The sequence below is a fragment of the Leopardus geoffroyi genome, chromosome X, assembly GCF_018350155.1.
Source record: "Leopardus geoffroyi isolate Oge1 chromosome X, O.geoffroyi_Oge1_pat1.0, whole genome shotgun sequence".
Taxonomy (NCBI): Eukaryota; Metazoa; Chordata; class Mammalia; order Carnivora; family Felidae; genus Leopardus; species Leopardus geoffroyi.
Window position 1 is genome coordinate 63578024 of NC_059343.1, and position 25708 is coordinate 63603731.

The 25708-nt window shown below is 38.6% G+C and overlaps 1 protein-coding gene across 8 annotated transcripts in view; it reads left to right on the plus strand.

The window, feature by feature from the left end:
• Positions 1-25708, plus strand: part of ATP7A (ATPase copper transporting alpha) — a 189782-nt gene that overhangs the window by 82586 nt on the left and 81488 nt on the right. The window contains exon 2 of one of the 8 annotated variants that reach the window (XM_045472929.1): positions 8507-8599. The exons of the other annotated variants lie outside the window; for them this stretch is intronic. Coding sequence (XP_045328885.1) covers positions 8591-8599 — 9 coding nt within the window. The 5' untranslated portion in view covers positions 8507-8590. The remainder of the gene's footprint in view (positions 1-8506; positions 8600-25708) is intronic. 8 annotated transcript variants of the gene reach the window in all.

The following is a 25708-nucleotide window of genomic DNA, read 5'->3' on the forward strand; positions in this document are numbered from 1 at the left end:
GCTTTGGTGATTTTATAAATGGCCTTTATTATGTTGAGGTATGTTCCCTCTAATCCTATTTTGTTGAGGGTTTTTATCACGAATGGTTGTTGTACTTTGTCAAATGCTTTTTCTGCATCTATTGAGAGGATCATATGGTTCTTATCCTTTCTTTTATTAATGAGGTTTAGCACATTGATTTGCAGATGGTGAACCACCCTTGCAGTCCAGGAACAAATCCCACTTGATCGTGGTAAATGAGTCTTTTAATGTAGTGTTGGATTTGATTTACTAGTATTTTGTTGAGAATTTTTGCATCCATGTTCATCAGGGATATTGGCTTTTAGTTCTCTATATTAGTGGAGTCTGTCTGGTGACCTTATGGAATGAATTTGGAAGTTTTCTTCCATATCTATATGTTGGAATAGTTTGAGAAGAATAGGTATTAACTCTTCTTTAAATGTTTGGTAGAATGTGCCTGTGAAGCCATCTGGCCCTGGACTTTTGTTTCCTGGAATATTTTTGATTACTGATTCAATTTCTCTGCTAGTTATTGGTTTTTCAAGTTTCTATTTCTTCCTGTTTCAGTTTTGGTAGGTTATGTGTTTCTAGGAATTTATCCATTTCTTCCAGGTTTTCCAATTTGTTGGGCATACAGTTTTTCATAATATTCTTTTATAATTTTTTGTATTTTTTTGGTGTTAGTTGTTACTTATCTCATTTGTATTTTTGTGTATTTGAGTCCTTTCTCTTTTCTTTTTGATAAGTCTGGTTAGGGGTTTATCATTTTTATTAGTTCTTTCAAAGGACCAGATCCTGATTTCATTGATCTGTTCTGTGTTTTTGTTTGTTTGTCTTTTAGTTTCGACATCATTAATTTTTGCTCTAGTCTTTATTATTTCCCTTCCTCTGCTGGCTTTAGGTTTCATTTCTAATTTTTTCTATCTCCTTTATGTAAGGATAGGTTATTTATTTGAGATTTTTCTTGCTTCTTGAGGTAGGCATGTATTGTTGTAGCCTTCCTATTAGGACTACTTTTGTTGAGTCCCAAAGATTTTGGACCAATGTGTTTTTATTTTCATTTGTTTCCATGTATTTTTAAAAATTTCTTCTTTGATTTCCTGGTTGACCCATTCATTCTTTAGTAGCATGTTGTTTAACCTTCATGTATTTGTGGTCTCTCCAAATTTTTTCTTGTGGTTGACTTCAAGTTTCATAGTGATAGGGTCAGAAAAGATGCATGGTATGATCTCAATCTTTTAGTACTTGTTGAGGCCTGATTTTTGACCTAGTAGGTGATCTATTCTGAACAGTGTTCCATGTGCACTTGAAAAGAATGTGTATTCTGCTTTACGATGGAATGATCTGAATTTATCTGTTAAGTCCATCTTGTCCATTGTGTCGTTCAAAGCTGTTTTTTACTTGTTGATTTTCTGCTTTCATGATCTCTCCATTGCTGCAAGTGGAGTGTTAAATTCCCCTACTATTATTAACTCATTTTCAATAAGTTTCTTTATGTCTGTCATTAATTGTTTTATATATTTGGGTGCTCCAGTGTTGTATGCATAAATATTTACAACTGTTAGATCTTCTTGTGGGATAATATCCTTTATTAAGATACAGTGCCCTTCTTCATCTCTTGTTACAGTCTTTGGTTTAAAATTTAATTTGTCTGATATAAGTATTGTTACTCTGGCCTTCTTTTGGCATCCACTTGCAAGATAAATGGTTCTTCACCCCCTCACTTTCAATCTGCAGGTACCTTTAGGTCTAAAATGAGTCTTTTGTAGGCAGCATATAGATGGATCTTATTTTATATCCATTCTGATACTCTATGTCTTTTGATTAGAGCATTTAGTTCATTTACATGTAATTGAGTAATTATTGATTGATATGTATTTAATGCCATTTTATTACTTGTTTTGTCATTGTTTCTGGAGATTTTCCCTGTTTCTTGTCTTTGTCATTTTTGGTCTTTCCTTTCACTCAAAGTCCCCTTTAATATTTTTTGCAGAGTTGGTTTAGTGGTCACGAACTTCTTTAGTTTTTGTTTATCTGAGAAACTTTCTCTCACCTTCTATTCTGAATGATAGCCTTGCTGGATAGAGTATTCTTGGCTGCAGATTTTTCGCATTCAGCAGATTGAAAATATCATGCTACTCCTTTCTCGCTTGCCGGGTTTCTGTTGAGATATCTACAGCTAGCCTTATGGGTCTTCCCTTGTAAGTTAGGTACTTCTTTTGTCCTGCTTCTTTTAGTATTTTCCTTTATCACTAGATTTTGCAAATATAATTACAATATATCTTGGTATTGGCCTGCTTTTGTTGATTTTGATGGGAATTCTCTATGCCTCCTGGATCTGGATGTCTGTTTCCTTCCCCTGATTAGGGAAGTTTTCCACTATTAATTCCTCAAATAAATGTTCTCCCCCTTTTTCTCTCTTATTCTTCTGGACTCCTACAATACGAATATTATTAGTTTGATGGAGTCATTGAGTTCCCTAAGTCTGTTCTTATGTTCCATAATTCTTTCTCCCTTTTGTTCAGCCTAATTATTTTCCATTATTTTATCTTCTGTGTCACTTAGTTGTTCTCTGCTTCTTCCAGAGAACAAATGTAATGCTTCATTGCATTCAGTCTGTTTCAAATCTCAGTTATTGCACTTTTTCATTTCTGACTGATTTTTTTAACCTTTTTATCTGGCAGTAAGGCCTCCCTGAAGTCTTCCATTATTTTCTCAAGCCCAGCAAGTATCCTTATGATTCTTGGTTTAAATTCTCCATCCGGCGTATTACTTACATATGTTTTGCTTAGATCCCTGACTGTGACCTCATATTGTTCTTCCATTTGGGGTGAATTCCTCCATCTTGGCGTTTTGTCTCTGTCTTCTCTGTGTTAGAAAAGCCTGTTATGTTTTCTGCTCTTGAGATAATGGCTTTATGAAGAAGAGGTCATCTAGTGTCCAGGGCCTGGTGCTTCAGGGAGTGTCTCTGGTGTGTGCTGTGTGCACTCTGCTGCTGTGTTTCATCTGCTCTGTCTTTCAGCCAGTCGTCTGTAGAGGCTCTTCTTGCCTGCTGTGTGCAGTGTTTGGTCCTTGGCTAGACTGTGGCGAGTTTTAACTAGGTGTGTTCTGGTCTCTTTGTTAAATAAGACTTGATACTACTTCCACTAGAAGAGAAGCCTTTAGAACTATCTGGTTGGGAAACGTTCTGTGGGCAGGGGCCTCTGCTTGTCTTCTGGGGAAGGGGCTTGTGGTACTGGGACGGAGGCAATCTTGACTTGGAATGGCAGTACTGGCAGAGTGCAGTGATATGGGACCTAGTCTAAGCAGGTTAGGCAGCTAGTGTCTGTGCTGTGCTGTTTGCTGCAGGCGGCTGTATGTTTATGCTGAGCGGCAGGGGAAGGAAAAGGTGCCAGACAGGTCCTTTTTCCCCTTGCTGCTCTCAGGGAAGCACTGCCAGTAGAGTGAATCATCTCCCCCCTTGGGTGTCCCAGGCATTCTTCAATCACTGTTTTCACATTGTTTGCCTGCCTTCTCTCCAGGAGCAGCGAAGCGCTCTCTGGGCTCTATCCCAGCCAAGCCTGCTGACTTTTAAAACTCTAGGCTATAGGGATGTGGTGTGGACAGGGACCTGTGCTGGTCTTATGGGGTAGGGTCTTACTGCACTGGGACTGAGGGAGGTTTGACCGAGAGGGGCAGTCATACCAGTGCACAGGGGATGGGACTTGGATCAGTCAGGCTAGGCAGTGTTGGGACCGAGCTTCCCTGGTCAGGTGGCTCTGTGTTTCTGCTGAGGAGTATGGGAGGGAAAAGGCACCTGCGGGCTACTTTGTCCCCGGAGAGGTGAGAGGCATCTCCATGAAAGCTACCTGTCATGCATGTGCTCCAAGAAAGGTGAATGATCTCCCCTATGTGTGCCCCAGGTTTTCCTCAGATCATGCTGTCTGCCTACCATCTCTCCAGGAGTTGGGCAGCACCCTCAGGGCTCTATCCCAGCCAAGCCAGAGATCTTTAGAACTTCAGTCTTTAAACCCCACTTGTTGCAAAAACCCACAAAAATCAGCCCTCTTTTTCCCAGCCAATGGTTTTGGGGAAGTGTTCTTGTGCATTCCCCTGTGTGCTCCTCCCTCTTGTGCCTGTCTTCATGACCAGGGCTATCTCCCCTCTGCAGCACCCACAGTCAGTTTCTCCCCCAGACCATGTCTTCACACTTCTTGCCTTCCTTGATGTGGCCTCTTCTCTCACTCTAGTTGTGGAATTTGTTCTGTCAGTACTCAGGTTGATTTCTTGGGTATTCAGAGTGATTTGATAGATATCTAGTTGTGTTTGAGGAATGAGAGGAGCCTAGGGTCATCCTACTACGTTGCTATCTTAACTCACCTGTCTTTTCATTGTCTTAAAAGTGTCTTTCTCAAGAGCAGATGTTTTTTTACCCTTGATGAATTCTAGTTTATCTACTTTTTTTTCCTTTATGGATCATGTTTTTCATCTCTTGTCTAAGAAATCTTGGTCTCACCCAAGGTTACAAAGATTTTTCTTCTATGTCTTGTAAAATTTTATCATTTTAGGTTTTACATTTAGGTCTCTGATACATTTTGAATTAATGTGTATACCTTGTGAGATATGGGTTGAGGTTAATTTTTTTTATGATATCCAGTTTTTCCAAGAAGCACAATTTGTTGAAAAGTCTGTTCTTTATTCATTGAATTTCCTTTGTACTTTTGTTGATTATCAGTTGGCCATATATTTATGGGTATATTTTTTATGCTCTGATCTGTTCCATTGATCTATGTGTCTCCCATTTGTCAATAAATACCACACAGTTTTGGTTTTTGTAACTTTATAATCTTAAAATCATAAGGTGTGTTTCCTCAACTTTTTTTCTTTTTGAAAATTATTTTGACTATTCTGGTGCCTTTCCATTTCCATAGAAGTTTTAGAATCGACTTAGAAGTTTCTACAAAATTATCTGCTGGGATTTTGATTGGGATTGTGTTGATTCGGTAGATGTCTTTGGGTAGGACTAACATCTTAACAATATTGGGTATTCTAATCTGCATAGGATATATTTCTCCATTTATTTAGGTATTCCTTGATTTCTTTTATCAGGGATCTATAGTTTTCAGCATGCCGATCTTGAATATATATTTTTACATTTATATTTAAATAATTCATACTTTTGAATATTTAAATGGTACTGTTTTTTTTAATTTATTTTTTAAAATTTACATCCAAATGAGTTACTATATAGTGAAGCAATGATTTCAGGAGTAGAATCCTTAATGTTCCTTACCCATTTAGCACATCTCCCCTCCCAAACCCCTCCAGCAACCCTTAGTTTTTTCTCCGTATTTATGAGTATCTTTTGTTTTGTCCCCCTCCCTGTTTTTATATTATTTTGTTTCCCTTCCCTTATGTTCATCTGTTTTGTCTCTTAAAGTCATCATATGAGTGAAGTCATATGATTTTTGTCTTTCTCTGACTAATTTCACTTAGCATAATACCCTCCAGTTCCATCCACATAGTTGCAAATGGCAAGATTTCATTCTTTTTGATTTCCAAGTAATACTCCATTGTGTATATATACCACATCTTCTTTATCCATTCATCCATCAATGGACATTTGGGCTCTTTCCATACTTTGGCTATTGTTGATAGTGCTGCTATAAACATGGGGGTACATGTGTCCCTTTGAAACAGCGCACCTGTATCCCTTGGATAAATACATAGTAGTGCAATTGCTGGGTTGTAGGGTAGTTATATTTTTAGTTTTTGAGGAACCTCCATACCGTTTTCCAGAGTGGCTGCACCAGCTTGCATTCCCACCAACAATGCAAAAGAGATCCTCTCTCTCTGCATCCTTGCCAACATCTGTTGTTGCCAGAGTTGCTGATGTTAGGCATTCTGACAGGTGTAAGGTGGTATCTCATTGTGGTTTTGATTTGTATTTCCCTGATGATGAGTGAAGTTGAGCATTTTTTCATGTGTCAGTTGGCCATCTGGATGTCTTCTTTGGGGAAGTGTCTATTCATGTCTTTTGCCCATTTATTCACTGGATTCTTTGTTTTGTGGGTGTTGAGTTTGATAAGTTCTTTGTAGATTTTGGATACTAACCCTTTATCTGATATGTCGTGTGAAAATATCTTCTCCCATTCTGTCGGTTGCCTTTCAGTTTTGCTGATTGTTTCCTTCACTGTGCAGAAGCTTTTTATTTTGATGAGGTCCTGGTAGTTCATTTTTGCTTTTGTTTCCCTTGCTTCCAGAGACGTGTTGAGTAAGAAATTGCTGCAGGCAAAATCAAAGAGGTTTTTGCCTACTTTCTCCTCGAGGATTTTGATGGCTTCCTGTCTTACATTGAGGTCTTTCATCCATTTTGAGTTTATTTTTGTGTATGTTGTAAGAAAGTGGTCCAGGTTCATTCTTCTGCATGTCGCTGTCCAGTTTTCCCAGTACTGTTTGCTGAAGAGACTGTCTTTAAATGGTACTGTTTCTTAAATTTTAGTTTCAGTTGTTCATTACAAACATATAGATATGCAGTTTGTTTTGTATGTTGACTTTGTATCCTGAACTTTGCTAAATTGACTTATTAAATCTATTAGCTTTTTTGTAGATTCTTTGACATTGACATAAGCTTTCTTGTAGATTCATTTACATAAGCAATTATGTCATCAGGGCATAAAAATAATTTTACTTTGTTCTTTTTAGTCTGTATGGCTTTTATTTCTTTATTGAACTGGTTAGAACCTCCATTACAATTTTGAATAGGAGTGGTAAGAATGGACATCCTTGTCTTCTTCCTGATCATAGGGGGAAAACATTCAGTCATTCATCATTAAGTATTGTGTTAGTCGTAGGGTTTTTGTAGATGCTCTGTATCAGGTAAGGAAGTTTCTTTCCATTCCTCGTTTTCTGGGAGTTTTCTTTTTAATTATGAATGGAAGTTAAAGTTTTTCAAGTGCCTTTTTTGCATCTAGAGATTATTATTTTTCTTCTTTAGGCTGTTAATATGGTGAATTACATGGATTCATTTTCATATGTTGGTCCAGCCATGCATTCACAGGATAAAACCTACTTGGTCAAAGGGTACTTATTTTTTTTGTAAGTTTTTACTTAAATTCCAGTTAGTTAACATACAGTGTAATATTAGTTTCAGGTGTACAATATAGTGATTCAACACTTCCATACAACACATGGTGCTTATCAGAAGTGCACTCCTTAATCCCCATCACCTGTTTTACCCATACCCGCTCACCCACCTCCCTTCTGGTAACCATCTTTTCTCTGTAGTTAAGAGTCTGTTCCTTGGTTTGCCTCTTTCTCTCTCTTTGTCCCTTTGCTCCTTTGTTTTGTTTTCTTTCATTTATGAGTGAAATCATATGGTATTTGTCTTTCTCTGACTGATTTATTTCGCTTTGCATAATACTCTGTAGCTCCATCCATGTCATTGCAAAATGGCAAGATTCAATTTTTTTATGATTGATTAATATTTCATTGTGTGTATATATCACATCTTTATCCATTCATCAGTCAATTACACTACTAGGTATTTACCCAAAGAATACAAAAATACTAATTCAAAGGAATACATGTACCCATGTTTTGAAAGAGCAAGGGAGAGAGAGAGAGTGTGCATGAGCAGCTAGGGACAGAGAGAGAGGAGAGAGAGAATCCCAGGCAGGCTCCATGCTGCCAGAGCAGAGCCCGACATGGTCCTTAATCCCACAAACTGAGATCATGACCTGAGCTGAAATCAAGAGTTGGATGCTTAGCCGACTGAGTCGTCCAGGCACCCCTTTGAGTATTTAACTTTCAATGAGAAATTTCAAACATACACAAAAGTAGAGAGCCTAGTACAAGGAACCTCCTTGTACCTATCACCCAGGAGAATCTTTGCTGTTTATTTTCATGACATTCTCATAATTTGAAACTGTTAATGTATTTTGCTGTGTTTCTAAGAGTTGATGTAGGCCTTCCTGCCTGTTGTACTTTGTTAAGATAGAGGTCCCTGACTAGTGCATGAAATCTCCTAGTATATCTCAATATCACTTCCAAGCCTTTTTTGCTGCCCATTCCTGCCTTTTTCCTTGTTACTTATTCTTAAGTATTCTCAGCACTGTTTGGAGTGTAGCTAATTTCAGCACTCTTACTTCATTCAGTTTGGTTCCCTGCCTGTTCCCCCCTATTTCTCTACTACTTGTATCTAAGTGTCCACAGAAATTAAGAATATCACCTTCTTGCCAAAAGTTTGGGGATTCCTGCTATATTGACAGTAACACATGGATGCTTTTCTTAAATATTATTCTATGAATTGCTGACTCTTGAGCATGTTTATTTACACTACCAGGGCTTAATGAGTCAATCCCCAAATGTGTCAATTTAATTGACTTGTGTCTTCATTTGTGTAATGTCCCTGTTATTTTAATGTATTATTCAAGTTTTCAGTATCATTAAAACAACTTTATATTGATGGTGGTTGTATTTACTTGATGTTTTCTATAATTTTGCTTTTATACAATATTTGTTACAGTGATGGTAGAGGTTAATGCAACTTTGGAATTTGTTCAGCTGCATGAGTCTTGAAATGGTTTTCCTATGACTAGTTCAAATCCACATGCAAAAGGTACATTTTTATTTTTATTTTATTTTTTTAAAAAGCATTCAGGATTTCTTTTTTTTAATTAATTTATTTTTTTAATGTTTATTTATTTATGAAGGAGTAAGAGACAGAGCATGAGTGGGGGAGGGGCAGAGAGCAAGGGACACACAGAATCCAAAGCAGGCTCCAGGCTCTGAGCTGTCAGCACAGAGCCTGATGTGGGGCTCGAACTCACAGACCATGAGATCATGACCTGAGCCTAAGTTGGAGGCCCAACTGACTAAGCCACCCAGGTGCCCCCAAAAGGTACATTTTTAGACACACTACCTAGTAAATGTTAACATTCCAAAGAGAGTTTTGTCCAGCTGGATATCAGAGTTAGCACAAGATTTAAACCCAGTGTGGTCAATGGATTCTTTCTAATAATCAGAAGCTCATTATATTTTTAAGTGCATGAATCATTAAATTTGAACTAGAATATCTTGTGTATCTCCAGATCAGATAGATACTTATGAGAGCTCTGCCTTTTACTTGTTCTTAATCTAAACATTAATTTTACCCAATTACATTTTGTAATTTTTTCACTAATCATAACTATCCAACAATTGGATGGATATTTTCCAGCTTGTTGATTGGAAACAAAGATGGCAAAAGTAGCTCTACATTCTTCAGTCCCATAGCTTTAAAAATGAGTTGTTAATTTCAGTGAGTAATAAGTGTGACACCTGCACTTGATTTATCTTCAGATGAAACCAGTTAAACCTCCTCCACTTGATCTAAGGTGGCTGATGCTGGAGTGGCCAGAATAGAAGCTGAATCTCTTTAATTGTGCTAACTGCAGTAAAGCTATTTTAAGCATCCAAAAGCTAGTTCAAATAATTTTTCTCCCAATGACTTAGGTACTTACTGTCCACTGACAACTAATGCATTTTCCAGAACCCCCAACTCTGTGTGGCAAACTATTGAAGATTGTTTTTCCCAGCATATTCACGTATAGCTAAAGGAAAGGTTTCTGCTTTGACATTTGCAAGTACATTCCTCTATAGATTTTCCAAATAAGTCTGTTGCACCCCACTTGTATGTAAGGCTGCTATTTCCCCTGCGTTTTTCTAGAATTTCCCTGTGCTTAATAAGGTCTATTTAAGGTCAGAAAAATGCAATTGAATTGGATTAACTTGTAAAGGAAAAGTACCAGTGATATAATGTGAAAGCACTTTGTGTTATCAACAGTGATTTATATGGATCCCAGTGACAGATATGTAAGGCGGTGCTTGGCAGGGCACATTCATAATTTGATTGCTAAAAATAAAAGTACACATAACTTTTCTGCCTTTTCCAGCTCTGTCTCTCTTCCTTCAGTCAAAAGCTGTTATGATTGAGAGTCTATTAGTAACCTTTCTTCTTTTTTCTTTCCTTTAAAAATATTTTACTAGGGGCACCTGGGTGTCTCAGTTGGTTAAGCTACACTCTTGATTTCAGCTCAGGTCATGATCTCATGGTTCGGGAGTTTGAACCATGTGTCGGGCTCTACACTGACAGCACAAAGCCTTCTTGGGATTCTCTCTCTCTCTCTCTCTCTCTCTCTCTCTCTCTCTATCTCTCTCTCTCTCTCTCTGCCACTCTCCCACTCTCACCAACTCTCTCTCATTCAAAATAAATAAACATTTTAAATTATATTTTACTAAGTGTTTAGTCTTCTAGGTCCAGAAACAGATTTATTGTGGAACTTATGTTTCATAGCCTTTCACTTGCATTGACCCCTTCTGAGACGCTGGAAAGAGTCTTAGCAGTGTGTTCACATGGTTACGTGTTTTTGCAAAAGTAAAATATTTTAACCACAAGCATTTAAGTCCATGGTCTTTCTTTTCTTTTTTTTCTTTTTCAACGTTTTATTTATTTTTGGGACAGAGAGAGACAGAGCATGAACCGGGGAGGGGCAGAGAGAGAGGGAGACACAGAATCGGAAACAGGCTCCAGGCTCCGAGCCATCAGCCCAGAGCCTGACGCGGGGCTCGAACTCACGGACCGCGAGATCGTGACCTGGCTGAAGTCGGACGCTTAACCGACTGCACCACCCAGGCGCCCCCATTGTCTATTTCTGATGCAGACTTTGAGTCGGGAGTTCTCTCTTGTCCAGCAAGAGAGTGGATGCAGAAATGAAGATGAGAGACGCTAATGTTTGGGAGGAGACAAGAGTGCCGAACAGGAGTTTCATCTCTGTATTTATTGAGCTTTGCAGATTTTACATACGTGGCGAACGTGCAGAGGAAAACAGATAGTGGCCATTAACTTGTTTGTGTATGAAGCAAAGGGTTTGGGGGGCAAGTGGCATATAAAGTTGTGATCAAAGCACAATGATATATTGGCGCCAGATGGGAAGTATTTTTTTGTAGGCGATACAGCTAATTAGCTATTATCTCTAAAGTTTAAGATTGCTGGAGCATGCATCCTCAGGGTTAACAAGGCACGCATCTTCCTAGCTAACCTTGGGTGTTTTTGCCTTGCGGCAGCTTTTCACCCTAAGCCTTGTTAACTCATTGGTGTAAGCGTAGAGAATTCTTAAACCTATTCCCCACATATTTTCACTTAGACTTGCCCTCTGTTAGACTTTTGCTTTGTGTTGGGTGGCATTGGATTTGCCACAGGTATTTTGGGAATCTGACTAAGGGGACATTGAGTTGGGGATATATTTAGTTTGGGGTTAGGATATTTGGCCAAATGTGGTTCTTAGTCACTTCTGTGCATATTTTTGCTAGGAATTCTGGTGTAGGAATCGCTTCCAATAATGTTCCTAACACTCATATTTCAGTGTCATGACATAAAGGTGTAGGACCCAATCAAAAGACATGAATAGACACTTTCCCAAAGAAGGCATCCAGATGACAAACAGACACATGAAAAAAATGCTCAACATCACTCATCATCAGGGAAATACAAATCAAAACCACAATGAGATACCACCTCACACCTGTCAGAATGGCTAACATTAACAACTCAGGCAACAACAGATGTTGGTGAGGATGCAGAGAAAGAGGATCTCTTTTGCACTGCTGGTGGAAATGCAAGCTGGTGCAGCCACTCTGGAAAACAGTATGGAGGCTCCTCAAAAAATTAAAAATATAAATACCTTAGGACCCAGCAATTGCATTACTAGGTATTTGTCCAAGAGTTACAGGTGTGCTGTTTCGAAGGAATACATGCACCCCAATGTTTATAGCAGCACTATGAACAATAGCCAAAGTATGGAAAGAGCCCAAATATCCATTGATGGATGAATGTATAAAGAAGATGTGGTGTGTGTGTGTGTGTATATGTGTATATATGTATGTATACATAAATACGTATACATGGAGTATTATGTGGCAATCAAAAAGAATGAAATCTTGGTATTTGCAACTACGTGGATGGAACTAGAGGGTATTATGCTAAGTGAAATTGGTCAGAGAAAGACAAATATATAACTTCACTCATACGAGTACTTTAAGATACAAAACAGATGAAAAAAAGGGAAGGGGAGAAAAAAATAATATAAAAACAGAGAGGGGGACAAAAGAGACTCTTAAAAATAGAGAACAGAGGGTTGCTGGAGGGGTTGTGGGAGGGGGGAAGGGCTAAATGGGTAAGGGGCATTAAGGAATCTACTCCTGAAATCATTGTTGCAGTATATGCTAACTTGGATGTAAATTTAAAAATTAAAAAAAATTTTTTTAAATAAAAAAGATGTAGGGCCCAGTGTAAAAATGGTAAATGAATGTTATAAATTCAAAGAGTATTTAATAGTAGTCAATACTACCCAGTAAACTCTGAAATGACCTTAAATCTTAGAGTACATATTTTAAAGAAACTAGATAGTTTTCCCAAATTTGTACAGCTCCAAAATTTTGTCAATATCTAGTTGTGATATTAAAAGGATGGAAAGGAACTTTTCTAAGGTATTGTTAATAAGAAAAATTTGAAATACAGGAATGACTAAATTATCTTTTCGCTTTATAGAAAATGCTTGTTCAAAGTTATTATCAAATGAAGCAGGAGAGTATACAGTGAAAATATAGGAAAAGAAAATATAGAATTGTATTAGTATTTTATGGCATTTGGTGGCTTTTAAAATTTGTTACTTTGATTTTATTACTCATTCAATATATTTACTTCTGTACAGAATTTTTTTATTTATAGTTTTGTGGTATTTTTCTCTTTTTTAATGTTTATTGTTAGAGAGAGAGAGAGAGAGATCGAGCGAGTGCACACTGGGGAGAGGCAGAGAGAAGAAAACAAAGAATCTGAAGCAGGCTTCTTGCTGTCAGCACAGAGCATGACATAGGGCTCGAACTCATGAACCACAAGATCATGAAGTCATGATGCTTAACCAACTGAGCCACCCAGGCGCCCCTAGTTTTGTATTATTTTTCTTAAGTCCTTAAAATGTTTATATTTCAGAGGCCACAAAAGGTGGATGCACTTCTTTCTAGGCATCATATAGAAAATTATCCTGTGCAATGCAGGGCTGCTTCAGTATCCACAAAACAATTAACGTGATTCATCACATCAATAAAAGAAAGGACAAGAACCATATGATCCTCTCAATAGATGCAGAGAAAGCATTTGACAAAATACAGCATCCTTTCTTGATAAAAACCCTCAAGAAAGTAGGGATAGAAGGATCATACCTCAAGATGATAAAAGCCATATACGAGCGACCCAACGCTAATATCATCCTCAATGGGGAAAAACTGAGAGCTTTCTCCCTAAGGTCAGGAACAAGACAGGGATGTCCACTCTCGCCACTGTTATTCAACATAGTATTGGAACTCTTCGCCTCTGCAGTCAGACAACACAAAGAAATAAAGGGCATCCACACCGGCCAGGAGGAGGTCACACTTTCACTCTTTGCAGATGCCATGATACTCTATATGGAAAACCCAAAAGATCCACCAAAAAACTGCAAGAATTGATTCATGAATTCAGCAAAGTTGCAGGATATAAAATCAGTGCAAAGAAATTGGTTGCATTCCTATACACCAACAATGAAGCGACAGAAAGAGAAATCAAGGAATATACAGTTGCACAAAAACCCATAAAATACCTAGGAATAAATATAACCAAAGAGGTGAAAAATCTATACACTGAAAACTATAGAAAGCTGATGAAGGAAATTGAAGAAGACACAAAGAAATGGAAAAAGATTCCATGCTCCTGGATAGGAAGAACAAATATTGTTAAAATGCCGATACTACCCAAAGCAATCTACACATTCAGTGCATATCCTATCAAAATAACACCAGCATTCTTCACAGAGCTAGAACAAATAATCCTAAAATTTGTATGGAACCAGGAAAGACCCTGAATAGCCAAAGCGATCTTGACAAAGAAAACCAAAGCAGGAGGCATCACAATCCCAGACTTCAAGCTATACTACAAAGCTGTAATCATGAAGACAGTATGGTACTGGCACAAAAACAGACACTCAGATCAATGGAACAGAATAGAGAACCCAGAAATGGACCCACAAACGTATGGCCAACTAATCTTTGACCAAGCAAGAAAAGATATCCAATGGAATAATGACAGCCTCTTCAGCAAGTGGAGGTGGGAAAACGACAGTGACATGCAGAAGAATGAACCTGGACCACTTTCTTACGCCGTACACAAAAACAAGCTGAAAATGAATGAAAGACCTCCATGTAAGACAGGAAGCCATCAAAATCCTCGAGGATAAAGCAGGCAAAAACCTCTTTGATCTTGGCCACAGCAACTTCTTACTCAACACGTCTCTGGAGGCAAGGGAAACAAAAGCAAAAATGAACTACCAGGACCTCATCAAAATAAAAAGCTTCTGCACAGTGAAGGAAACAATCAGCAAAACTAAATGCCAACCAACAAAATGGGAGAAGACATTTGCAAACAACATATCAGATAAAGGGTTAGTATCCAAAATCTACAAAGAACTTATCAAACTCAACACCCACAAAACAAAGAATCCAGTGAATAAATGGGTAAAAGACATGAATAGACACTTCCCCAAAGAAGACATCCAGATGGCCAACTGACACATGAAAAAATGCTCAACTTCACTCATCATCAGGGAAATACAAATCAAAACCACAATGAGATACCACCTTACACCTGTCAGAATGCCTAACATCAGCAACTCTGGCAACAACAGATGTTGGCAAGGATGCAGAGAGAGAGGATCTCTTTTGCATTGTTGGTGGGAATGCAAGCTGGTGCAGCCACTCTGGAAAACGGTATGGAGGTTCCTCAAAAACTAAAAATATAACTACCCTACGACCCAGCAATTGCACTACTAGGCATTTTATCAAGGGATACAGGTGTGCTGTTTCAAAGGGACACATGCACTCCCATGTTTATAGCAGCACTATGAACAATAGCCACAGTATGGAAAGAGCCCAAATGTCCATCGGTGGATGAATGGATAAAGAAGATGTGGTATATATATACAATGGAGTATTAATGAGAAATCCAAAAGAATGAAATCGTGCCATTTGCAACTATGTGGATGGAACTGGAGGGTATTATGCTAAGTGAAATTAGAGAAAGACAAAAATCGTATGACTTCACTCATATGAGGACTTTAAGAGACAAAACAGATGAACATAAGGGAAGGGAAACAAAAATAATACAAAAATAGGGAGGGGGCAAAACAAAAGAGACTCATAAATATGGAGAAAAAACTGAGGGTTGCTGGAGGGGTTGTGGGAGGGGATGGGTTAAATGTGTAAGGGGTATTAAGGAATCTACTGAAATCATTGCTTCACTATATAGTAACTCATTTGGACGTAAATTTTAAAAAATAAAAAATAAAGTTAAATCAAAAAATATATATATATATCTGGTAGAAGTCCCCTGGGAAGCCATCTGGTCCTGGACTCATTTGTTGGGAGATGTTTGATAACTGATTGAGTTTCTTTGCTGGCTATGGGTCTGTTCAAGTTGTCTATTTCTTCCTGTTTGAGTTTTGGAAGTGGGTGGGTGCTGAAAAAGTTATCCATTTCTTCCAGGTTGTCCAGTTTGTTGGCATATAATTCTTCATAGTATTCCCTGATAATTGCTTGTATTTCTGAGGGATTGGTTGTAATTGTTCCATTTTCATTCATGATTTTATCTATTTGGGTCATCTCCCTTTTCTTTTTGAGAAGCCTGGCTAGAGGTTTATCAATTTTATTTTTTCAGAAAACAAACTCTTGGTTTCATTCATCTGCTCTACAGTTTTTTAGATTCTATATTGTTTATTTCTGCTCTGCTCTTTATTATTTCTCTTCTTCTGCTGGGTTTGGGGTGTCTTTGCTGTTCTGCTTCTATTTCCTTTAGGTGTGCTGTTAGATTTTGTATTTGGGATTTTTCTTGTTTCTTGAGATAGGCCTGGATTGCAATGTATTTTCCTCTCAGGACTCCCTTCGCTGCATCTCAAGGCGTTTGGATTGTTGCCTTTTCATTTTCATTCGTTTCTATATATTTTTTTTAATTTTTTAACGTTTATTTATTTTTCAGAGAGAGAGAGACAGAGCATGAACGGGGGAGGGTCAAGACAGAGGGAGACAGAGTCTGAAACAGGCTCCAGGCCCTGAGCGGTCAGCACAGAGCCTGACACGGGGCTCGAACTCACGGACGAGATCATGACCTGAGCCAAAGTCGGACGCTTAACCGACTGAGCCACCCAGGTGCCCCAGTTTCTATGTATTTTTAAATTTCTTCTCTAATTGCCTGGTTGACCCATTCATTCTTTAGTAGGGTATTCTTTAACCTCCATGCTTTTGGAGGTTTTCCAGACTTTTTCTGTGGTTGATTTCAAGTTTCACAGCATTGTGCTCTGAAAGTGTGCATGGTATGATCTGAATTCTTTTATACTTATGAAGGGCTGTTTTGTGACCCAGTATGTGATCTATCTTGGAGAATGTTCCATGTGCACTCGAGAAGAAAGTATATTCTATTGCTTTGGGATGCAGAGTTCTAAGTATATCTGTCAAGTCATGTGATCCAATGCATCATTCAGGGCCCTTGTGTCTTTATTGATCCTGTGTCTAGATGATCTATCCATTGTTGTAGCAGGTATTAAAGTCCCCTACAATTACCACATTCTTATCCATAAGGTTGCTTATGTTTGTGATTGTTTTATATATTTGGGGCTCCTGTACTCAGCACATAGACATTTATAATTGTTAGCTCTTCCTGATGGATAGACCCTATAATCATTATATAATGCCCTCTTTCATCTCTTGTTACAGCCTTTAATTTAAAGTCTAGCTTGTCTGATATAAGTATGGCTACTCCAGCTTTCTTTTGACTTCCAGTAGCATGATAGATTGTTCTCCATCCCCTCATTTTCAATATGAAGTTGTCCTCAGGTCTAAAATGAGTCTCTTGTAGACAGCAAATAGATGGGTCTTGTGTTTTTATCCATTCTGATACCCTGTGTCTTTTGGTTGGAGCATTTAGTCCATTTACATTCAGTGTTATTTTTGAAAGATATGCGTTAGAGTCATCATGATGTCTGTAGGTGTTATGCTTGTAGTGATGTCTCTAGTACTTTGTGATCCTTGCAACATTTCACTCACAGAATCCCCCTTAGGATCTCTTTTAGGGCTGGTTTAGTGGTGATGAATTCCTTCAGTTTTTGTTTGGAAAGACCTTTACCTCTCCTTCTATTCTGAATGACAGACTTGCTGGATAAAGGATTCTTGGTTGCATATTTTTTCTGTTCATTACATTGAAGATTTCCTGCCATTCCTTTCTGGCCTGCCAAATTTCAGTAGATAGGTCTGCTACTACCCTTATGTGTTTACCTTTGTAAGTTAGGGCCTGTTTGTTCCCTAGTTGCTTTCACAATTCTCTCTTTATCCTTGTATTTTGCCAGTTTCACCATGATATATCGTGCAGAAGATCGATTCAAGTTACGTCTGAAGGGAGTTCTGTGTGCCTCTTGGATTTCAATGCCTGTTTCCTTCCCCAGATCAGGGAAGTTCTCAGCTATAATTTGTTCAAGTACAGCTTCAGCCTCTTTCTCTCTCTTCTTCTTCTTCTGGAATTACTATGATATGGATATTGCTCCCTTTGATTGCATCACTTAGTGCTCTAATTCTCAGCTTCTTCTTCTTCCATAATTTTATGTTCTATTTCACCTATTCTCTCCTCTGCCTCTTCAATCCATGCTAATGCCGCCTCCATTTTATTTTGGACCTCATTTATAGCATTTTTAGTTCCTCATGACTGTTTCTTAGTCCCTTGATCTCTGTAGCAATAGATTCTCTGCTGTCCTCTATGCTTTTTTCAAGCCCAGTGACTATTTTTATGACTATTATCCTAAATTCTTGTTCCATTATATTGCTTAAATTGGTTTTGATCAACTCATTAGCTGATGCTACTTCCTGGAGTTTCTTTTGAGGAGAATTCTTCTGTTTCGTCATCTTGGGTAGTCCCTGTGGTAGCTCCAAACTACAGAGCACTTCCCCTGTTCTCTCCGGAGAAACTTGTGCTGGTGGGCGGGGTTGCAGTCAGACCTGATGTCTGCCCCCAGCCCACCACTGGGGCCACAGTCAGACTGGTATGTACCTTATCTTCCCCTTTCCCAGGGGCAGGACTCACTGTGGAGTGGTGTGGCCCCTGTCTGGGCTCCTTGCACACTGCCAGGCTTGTGGTGCTGCTTCGATGGGATCTGGCCAAGGGCGTAGCAGCCGGAGTGGATCTGCAAGGTGCACAGGGGTGGGAGGGGCAGGCTTAGCTAGCTTTGCCATCAGTGGTCCTCTGCGGGAGGGGCCCTGCAGCACCAGGAGGGAGGCAGGCCCGTGGGAGGGGCTCTGCAGCACCGGGAGGAAGGCAGGCCCCTCGGTGGGATGGATCCACAGAAGCACAGTGTTGTGCATTTGCACGATGCAAGCAAGTTCTGTGACAAGAACTGGTTCCCTTTGGAATTTCAGCTGGGGGATGGGAAAGGGAGATGGCACTTGGCACCGCGTTTGTTCCCCCACTGAGCTGAGCTCTGTCTTCCGGGGCTCAGCAACTCTCCCTTCCGCCATCTCTCGCCCTCCCCACTCTCCAAGAGCAGAGCTGTTGACTTTTAACATTCCAGATGTTAAGTCCCGCAGACTGTCAGAACTCACGCAGTCCGGCCCCCCCGCATTTGCAAGCCAGACTTCGAGGGCTCTGCCCTGCCCATCGGGCTGCCCCTCCACCGCCCCGGCTCCCAGCTCCCTCCCACCAGTCCTTGTAGCAGGCACCACTTCTCTGCCCTTCCTACCCTCTTCCGTAGGCCTCTTGTCTACGCTTGGCTCTGGAGAGTCCATTCTGCTAGTCTTCTGGCGGTTTTCTGGGTTATTTAGGCAGATGTGGATGGAATCTAAGTGATCAGCAGGTCCAGGTGAACCCAGCATCATCCTATGCAGCCGTCTTCCATGCTTCTCTCCCACCCTGACGTTTATACCAGCCTCATCTACACTAGCCAAATTATGGAAACAGCCCAAATATCCACCGACTGAATAAATGAATAAAGAAGATGTAGGATACACATACACACACACACACACACACACACACACACACACACAGGAATATTACTCAGCCATAAAAAAGAATGAAATCTTGCCATTTGCAACAATAAAGATGGAGCTAGAAAGTATCATGCTAAGCAAAGCCAGTCAGTCAGAGAAAGACAAATACACTATGATTTCACCCATATGTGGAATTTAAGAAAAAGAACAAATGTGCAAAGGGGAAAACAGAGAGAAGCAAACCAGGAAACAAAGAGATGGCTACCAGAGGATAGGTATGTAGGGGCATAGGTTAAATAGGTGATGAGGATTAAGGAGTGCACTTATTGTGATGAGCAATGACTGTTGTATGGAAGTTCTGAATCACTAAATTATACATCTGAAACAAATATTATACTATGTTACCTGACTGGAATTTAAATAAAAACTGAAAGAAAAGAAAAACAGTATTGAACAAATAGTACAGATTTCCCATAAAACTCTTCCTTTACAGTATCACCTATTACTACTTAATGTATTACACAGTTATGACACATTTGTTAAAATTGATTAAAGTTTCTAGTTTACAAAAATAAAATCAAAACCCAAGTATCCTAAAATGAAAAAGATGCAGAGATTTTATTATTTTTTTAAGTTGTAGCATTGTTTTTCATATACTAAACTATCTATAATCTGAGTGCTTTACCAGAATTTTCATTGATAATATATTTTCATTTTGTTCAAAAATTATACAAATAATGCCTGGTTATTCGTTATGAAATATTTAAATACAAAATTATTCAAAGGAATAGTGAAACTCCCTGTCCATATCATTCCTCCATCGCTAGATTTTTATATTGAATTTAACCTTTTTTTGAAACTTGGATTAAAGGTCAAATAAATCAGAAACCTAACCCTCTTTTAATCATTGATGCTACATCTTCATGAATGGAGGATTATTACCTAGGAATTATATTAAGCCAAAATGCCTATATTGCTCTCATACAGTGTTTGAAAAACAGAATGCTCAATGAACTATCATTTGACGTAACAAAAATTAGAAAACGAAAAAAAGTTCCAAATAGAAATAAAAAGATTCACCTCTACATGCTTATATGGAACAATCTCCACAACACACTGGCTAAATGAAAAAGGCAAGGCATAGATAATATGTATAATATATGTGAAAGAAAATGGAGTCACTTATGTCGAGGAGTTTTAAAATAAAGCCAGGAGGCCATTAAGGAGGTGGGACTTATGCATGTCCTCATCTGGTGGAACTATGAACTTCTGAAATGGGCCAAACCACAAATATTCCAAGGACTCTGTACAAACATCTGCAACTTAGTACATCTAGTACATCAATGGACTTTTGCTTAGTGATAACCTTAACAAAGAACAAACTGAGGGTTGATGGAAGCGTGTTGGGTGGGGGGATGGGATAAATGGGTGATAGGCATTAAGGAGGGCACTTGTTGGGATGAGCACTGTGTGTTATATATAAGTGATGAATCACTAAATTCTACTCCTGAAATCATTATTACACTGTATGTTAACTAACTTGGATTTAAATAAAATTTAAGAATTAAAAAAATCAATTATGTTTAGCCAAAATTAGTATTCTGCTACCAATACCAATCAAAATTCTTTGTAAACAATGTATTCCTCTTTGTCTTTAAAAACCTCTGACTTTTGGGGCGCCTGGGTGGCTCAATCAGTTGAGTGTCCAGCTTCGGCTCAGGTCATGATCTCACGGTTTGTGAGTTCAAGCCCCACGTTGGGCTCTATACTGACAGCTCAGAGCCTGGAGCCTGTTTCGGATTCTGTGTCTTCCTCTCTCTCTGCTCCTCCCCTGCTCATGCTCTGTCTCTCTCTCTCTCTCAAAAATAAATAAACACTAAAAAACAAAACAAAACAAAACAAAAAACCTCTGGCTTTTGTTCCCTAGGGGGACACAATTTGGGTTACTATCAAAATCTGTTCTTTCTGAATTGTAATTCTGAGACTCCAAATAAATGCTTTTGATTTATTTTATTTCTCTTTTCTCAGTGGACATATGGTCCCATTTATATGAAAGGGTATATAGATATCCATATAGATACACATATATACATGTAAATCATTTTACATTCATAGTCTATTTCTGGAAGGATATATATATAGCAAACTGATAACTGGTTTCCTTTGGGAGGGGGATTTTTACTCTGCAATGTGTAACTTTTTCTTTCTTTATTTTTTTAGTATTTATTTTTGAGAGAGAGAGAGCGTGAGCAGGGAGGGGGCAGAGAGAAAGGGGGACAGAGAATCCGAAGCAGGCTCTGTGCTGACAGGAGAGGGCCTGATGTGGGGCTCAAAGTCACAACTTGCGAGATCATGATCTGAGATGAAGTCAGACAACTGAGCCACCAAGGCACTCCTGTGTTACTTTTTCAACAATAAAAAAGTTATGTATATCAACTATACTTAAATTTTTTAAAAAGTTAATTTTTTTTTTTTCAACGTTTATTCATTTTTTGGGACAGAGAGAGACAGAGCATGAACGGGGGAGGGGCAGAGAGAGAGGGAGACACAGAATTGGAAACAGGCTCCAGGCTCTGAGCCATCAGCCCAGAGCCTGACGCGGGGCTCGAACTCACGGACCGCGAGATCGTGACCTGGCTGAAGTCGGACGCTTAACCGACTGCGCCACCCAGGCGCCCCTTAAAAAGTTAATTTTAAGGGGAGCAAAGAATATACTGATCCACAGGACAAATTCAGTAACCGCTAGCATCTAGGTGGCCTTTTTTTTTTTTTTTTAAGTCTAAATTAGGAGTATAGACTGCAGCCTTTATCTGAGTAAAGGGAAACAGAACTCCAAATGTTAGAAGTATAAATTTCAAGGACTAAGTACCATAATTTGGTAATAAGGCATTAACCTTTGGAGTCATTCAGTACTTATATTTAATTAAATTTGTTTTTACATTTCCACTTTCAAAAAGCCCAGATCATTCCAGAGAAGACCTTCACATTATCTGCCCATTTTATTTGTCCCCTTGGTGATTAAATTAAACTTGGGTTAATCTCCTTTAAGTCTGCAGGCTTCACATTGACAGGACAAACAAAAGAGTATTACATTCATTTACAAACTTCAGGATGTAAGACACAATTCCCAAAATGTATTTAAATGCTGCTTCTACAAAGAGCAATAATTACATTAATTCTACTTATTCCATTAGAGACATCTTGAGTATTCAACTCTCCTTGAATTTTGTTAATTAAAGCTCTAATCTGTTCCACTGTACCATTTTTTCAATAAAGCAACCCCAACTGAACATCACAATTACATTACTTAATATCAGAGTTTTATTCCAAACACAAGAACTCCTTGACTTAGTTGAAAAAAAGTCTTCTCCAAATCTGTTTCCTAAACTAACTGCACATTAGTCTTAATTATAATCTCAGCTGTAACTATGATCTAAAATTTGAAACCTTAACAGTCTTTAAAAAGTGACCAATATTTATTAACATGTTGAGCAGCATTATGACTATAAAATATGTTTGCATAGGGTAATTTTCTTTTTTTTAATTTTTAATTTTATTTTTGTTTAAATTTACATACAAATTAGTAAGCATATAGTGCAACAATGATTTCAGTAGTAGATTCCTTAGTGTCCCTTACCCATTTATCACTTCCCCCCTCCCACAACCCTTCCAGTAACCCTCTGTTTGTTCTCCATATTTATGAGTCTCTTATGTTTTGTCCCCCTCCCTGTTTTTATATTATTTTTGTTTCCCTTCCCTTATGTTCATCTGTTTTTTTTCTCTACAAGTCCTCATATGAGTGAAGTCCTATGATATTTTTCTTTCTCTAATCTCACTTAGCATAATACCCTCCAGTTCCATCCACATAGTTGCAAATGGCAATATTTTAGTCTTTTTGATTGCCAAGTAATACTCCATCGTGCGTGTGTGTGTGTGTGTGTGTGTGTGTGTGTGTGTGTGTGTGTACACCACATCTTCTTTATCCATTCATCCATCGATGGACATTTGGGCTCTTTCCATACTGTGGCTATTGTTCATAGTGCTGCTATAAACATGGGGGTACATGTGTCCCTTTGAAACAGCACACCTGTATCCCTTGATAAAATGCCTAGTAGTGCAATTGCTGGGTCGTAGGGTAGTTATATTTTTAGTTTTTGAGGAACCTCCATACCGTTTTCCAGAGTGGCTGCACCAGCTTGCATTCCCACCAACAATGCAAAAGAGATCCTCTCTCTCTGCATCCTTGCCAACATCTGTTGTTGCCAGAGTTGCTGATGTTAGGCATTCTGACAGGTGTAAGGTGGTATCTCATTGTGGTTTTGATTTGTATTTCCCTGATGATGAGTGAAGTTGAGCATTTTTTCATGTGTCAGTTGGCCATCTGGATGTCTTCTTTGGGGAAGTGTCTATTCATGTCTTTTACCCATTTATTCACTGGATTCTTTGTTTTGTGGGTGTTGAGTTTGATAAGTTCTTTGTAGATTTTGGATACTAACCCTTTATCTGATATGTTGTTTGCAAATGTCTTCTCCCATTTTGTTGGTTGGCATTTAGTTTTGCTGATTGTTTCCTTCACTGTGCAGAAGCTTTTTATTTTGATGAGGTCCTGGTAGTTCATTTTTGCTTTTGTTTCCCTTGCCTCCAGAGACGTGTTGAGTAAGAAGTTGCTGTGGCCAAGATCAAAGAGGTTTTTGCCTGCTTTATCCTCGAGGATTTTGATGGCTTCCTGTCTTACATGGAGGTCTTTCATTCATTTTCAGCTTGTTTTTGTGTACGGCGTAAGAAAGTGGTCCAGGTTCATTCTTCTGCATGTCACTGTCGTTTTCCCACCTCCACTTGCTGAAGAGGCTGTCATTATTCCATTGGATATCTTTTCTTGCTTGGTCAAAGATTAGTTGGCCATACGTTTGTGGGTCCATTTCTGGGTTCTCTATTCTGTTCCATTGATCTGAGTGTCTGTTTTTGTGCCAGTACCATACTGTCTTCATGATTACAGCTTTGTAGTATAGCTTGAAGTCTGGGATTGTGATGCCTCCTGCTTTGGTTTTCTTTGTCAAGATCGCTTTGGCTATTCAGGGTCTTTCCTGGTTCCATACAAATTTTAGGATTATTTGTTCTAGCTCTGTGAAGAATGCTGGTGTTATTTTGATAGGATATGCACTGAATGTGTAGATTGCTTTGGGTAGTATCGGCATTTTAACAATATTTGTTCTTCCTATCCAGGAGCATGGAATCTTTTTCCATTTCTTTGTGTCTTCTTCAATTTCCTTCATCAGCTTTCTATAGTTTTCAGTGTATAGATTTTTCACCTCTTTGGTTATATTTATTCCTAGGTATTTTATGGGTTTTTGTGCAACTGTATATTCCTTGATTTCTCTTTCTGTCGCTTCATTGTTGGTGTATAGGAATGCAACCAATTTCTTTGCACTGATTTTATATCCTGCAACTTTGCTGAATTCATGAATCAATTCTTGCAGTTTTTTGGTGGATCTTTTGGGTTTTCCATATAGAGTATCATAGCATCTGCAAAGAGTGAAAGTGTGACCTCCTCCTGGCCGGTGTGGATGCCTTTTATTTCTTTGTGTTGTCTGACTGCAGAGGCGAAGAGTTCCAATACTATGTTGAGTAACAGTGGCGAGAGTGGACATCCCTGTCTTGTTCCTGACCTTAGGGAGAAAGCTCTCAGTTTTTCCCCATTGAGGATGATATTAGCGTTGGGTCGCTCGTATATGGCTTTTATCATCTTGAGGTATGATCCTTCTATCCCTACTTTCTTGAGGGTTTTTATCAAGAAAGGATGCTGTATTTTGTCAAATGCTTTCTCTGCATCTATTGAGAGGATCATATGGTTCTTGTCCTTTCTTTTATTGATGTGATGAATCACGTTAATTATTTTGTGGATATTAAACCAGCTCTGCATCCCAGGTATAAATCCCACTGGGTCGTGGTGAATAATTTTTTTTAATGTATTGTTGGATCCTGTTGGCTAATATCTTGTTGAAGATTTTTGTATCCCTGTTCATCAGGGAAATTGGTCTATAGTTCTCCTTTTTAGTGGGGTCTCGGATTTTGGAATCTGTCAGAAATTTAAAGCAGAGATAATACCTATCCTTCTCAAGCTGTTTCCAAAAATAGAAAGGGAAGGAAACTTCCAGACTCATTCTATGAAGCCAGCATTGCTTTGATTCCTACAGCAGACAGAGACCCAGGAAAAAAAGGAGAACTACAGGCCAGTATCCTTGATGAATATGGATGCAAAAATTCTCAGTAAGATACTAGCAAATCGAATTCAACAGCATATAAAAAGAATTATTCACCATGATCAAGTGGGATTCATTCCTGGGATGGCGGGCTGGTTCAACATTCGCAAATCAGTCAATGTGATACATCACATTAATAGAAGAAAAGAACCATACAATCCAGTCAATCCATGCAGGAAAAGCATTTGACAAAATTCAGCATCCTTCCTTAATAAAAACCCTTAAGAAATTTGGAATAGAAGGAACATCCTTAAACATCATAAAAGCCATTTATGAAAAGCCCACAGCTAATATCATCTGCAATGGGAAAAACTGAGAGCTTTTTCCCTGAGATCAGGAACACGACAGGGTTGTCCACTCTCACCGCTGTTGTT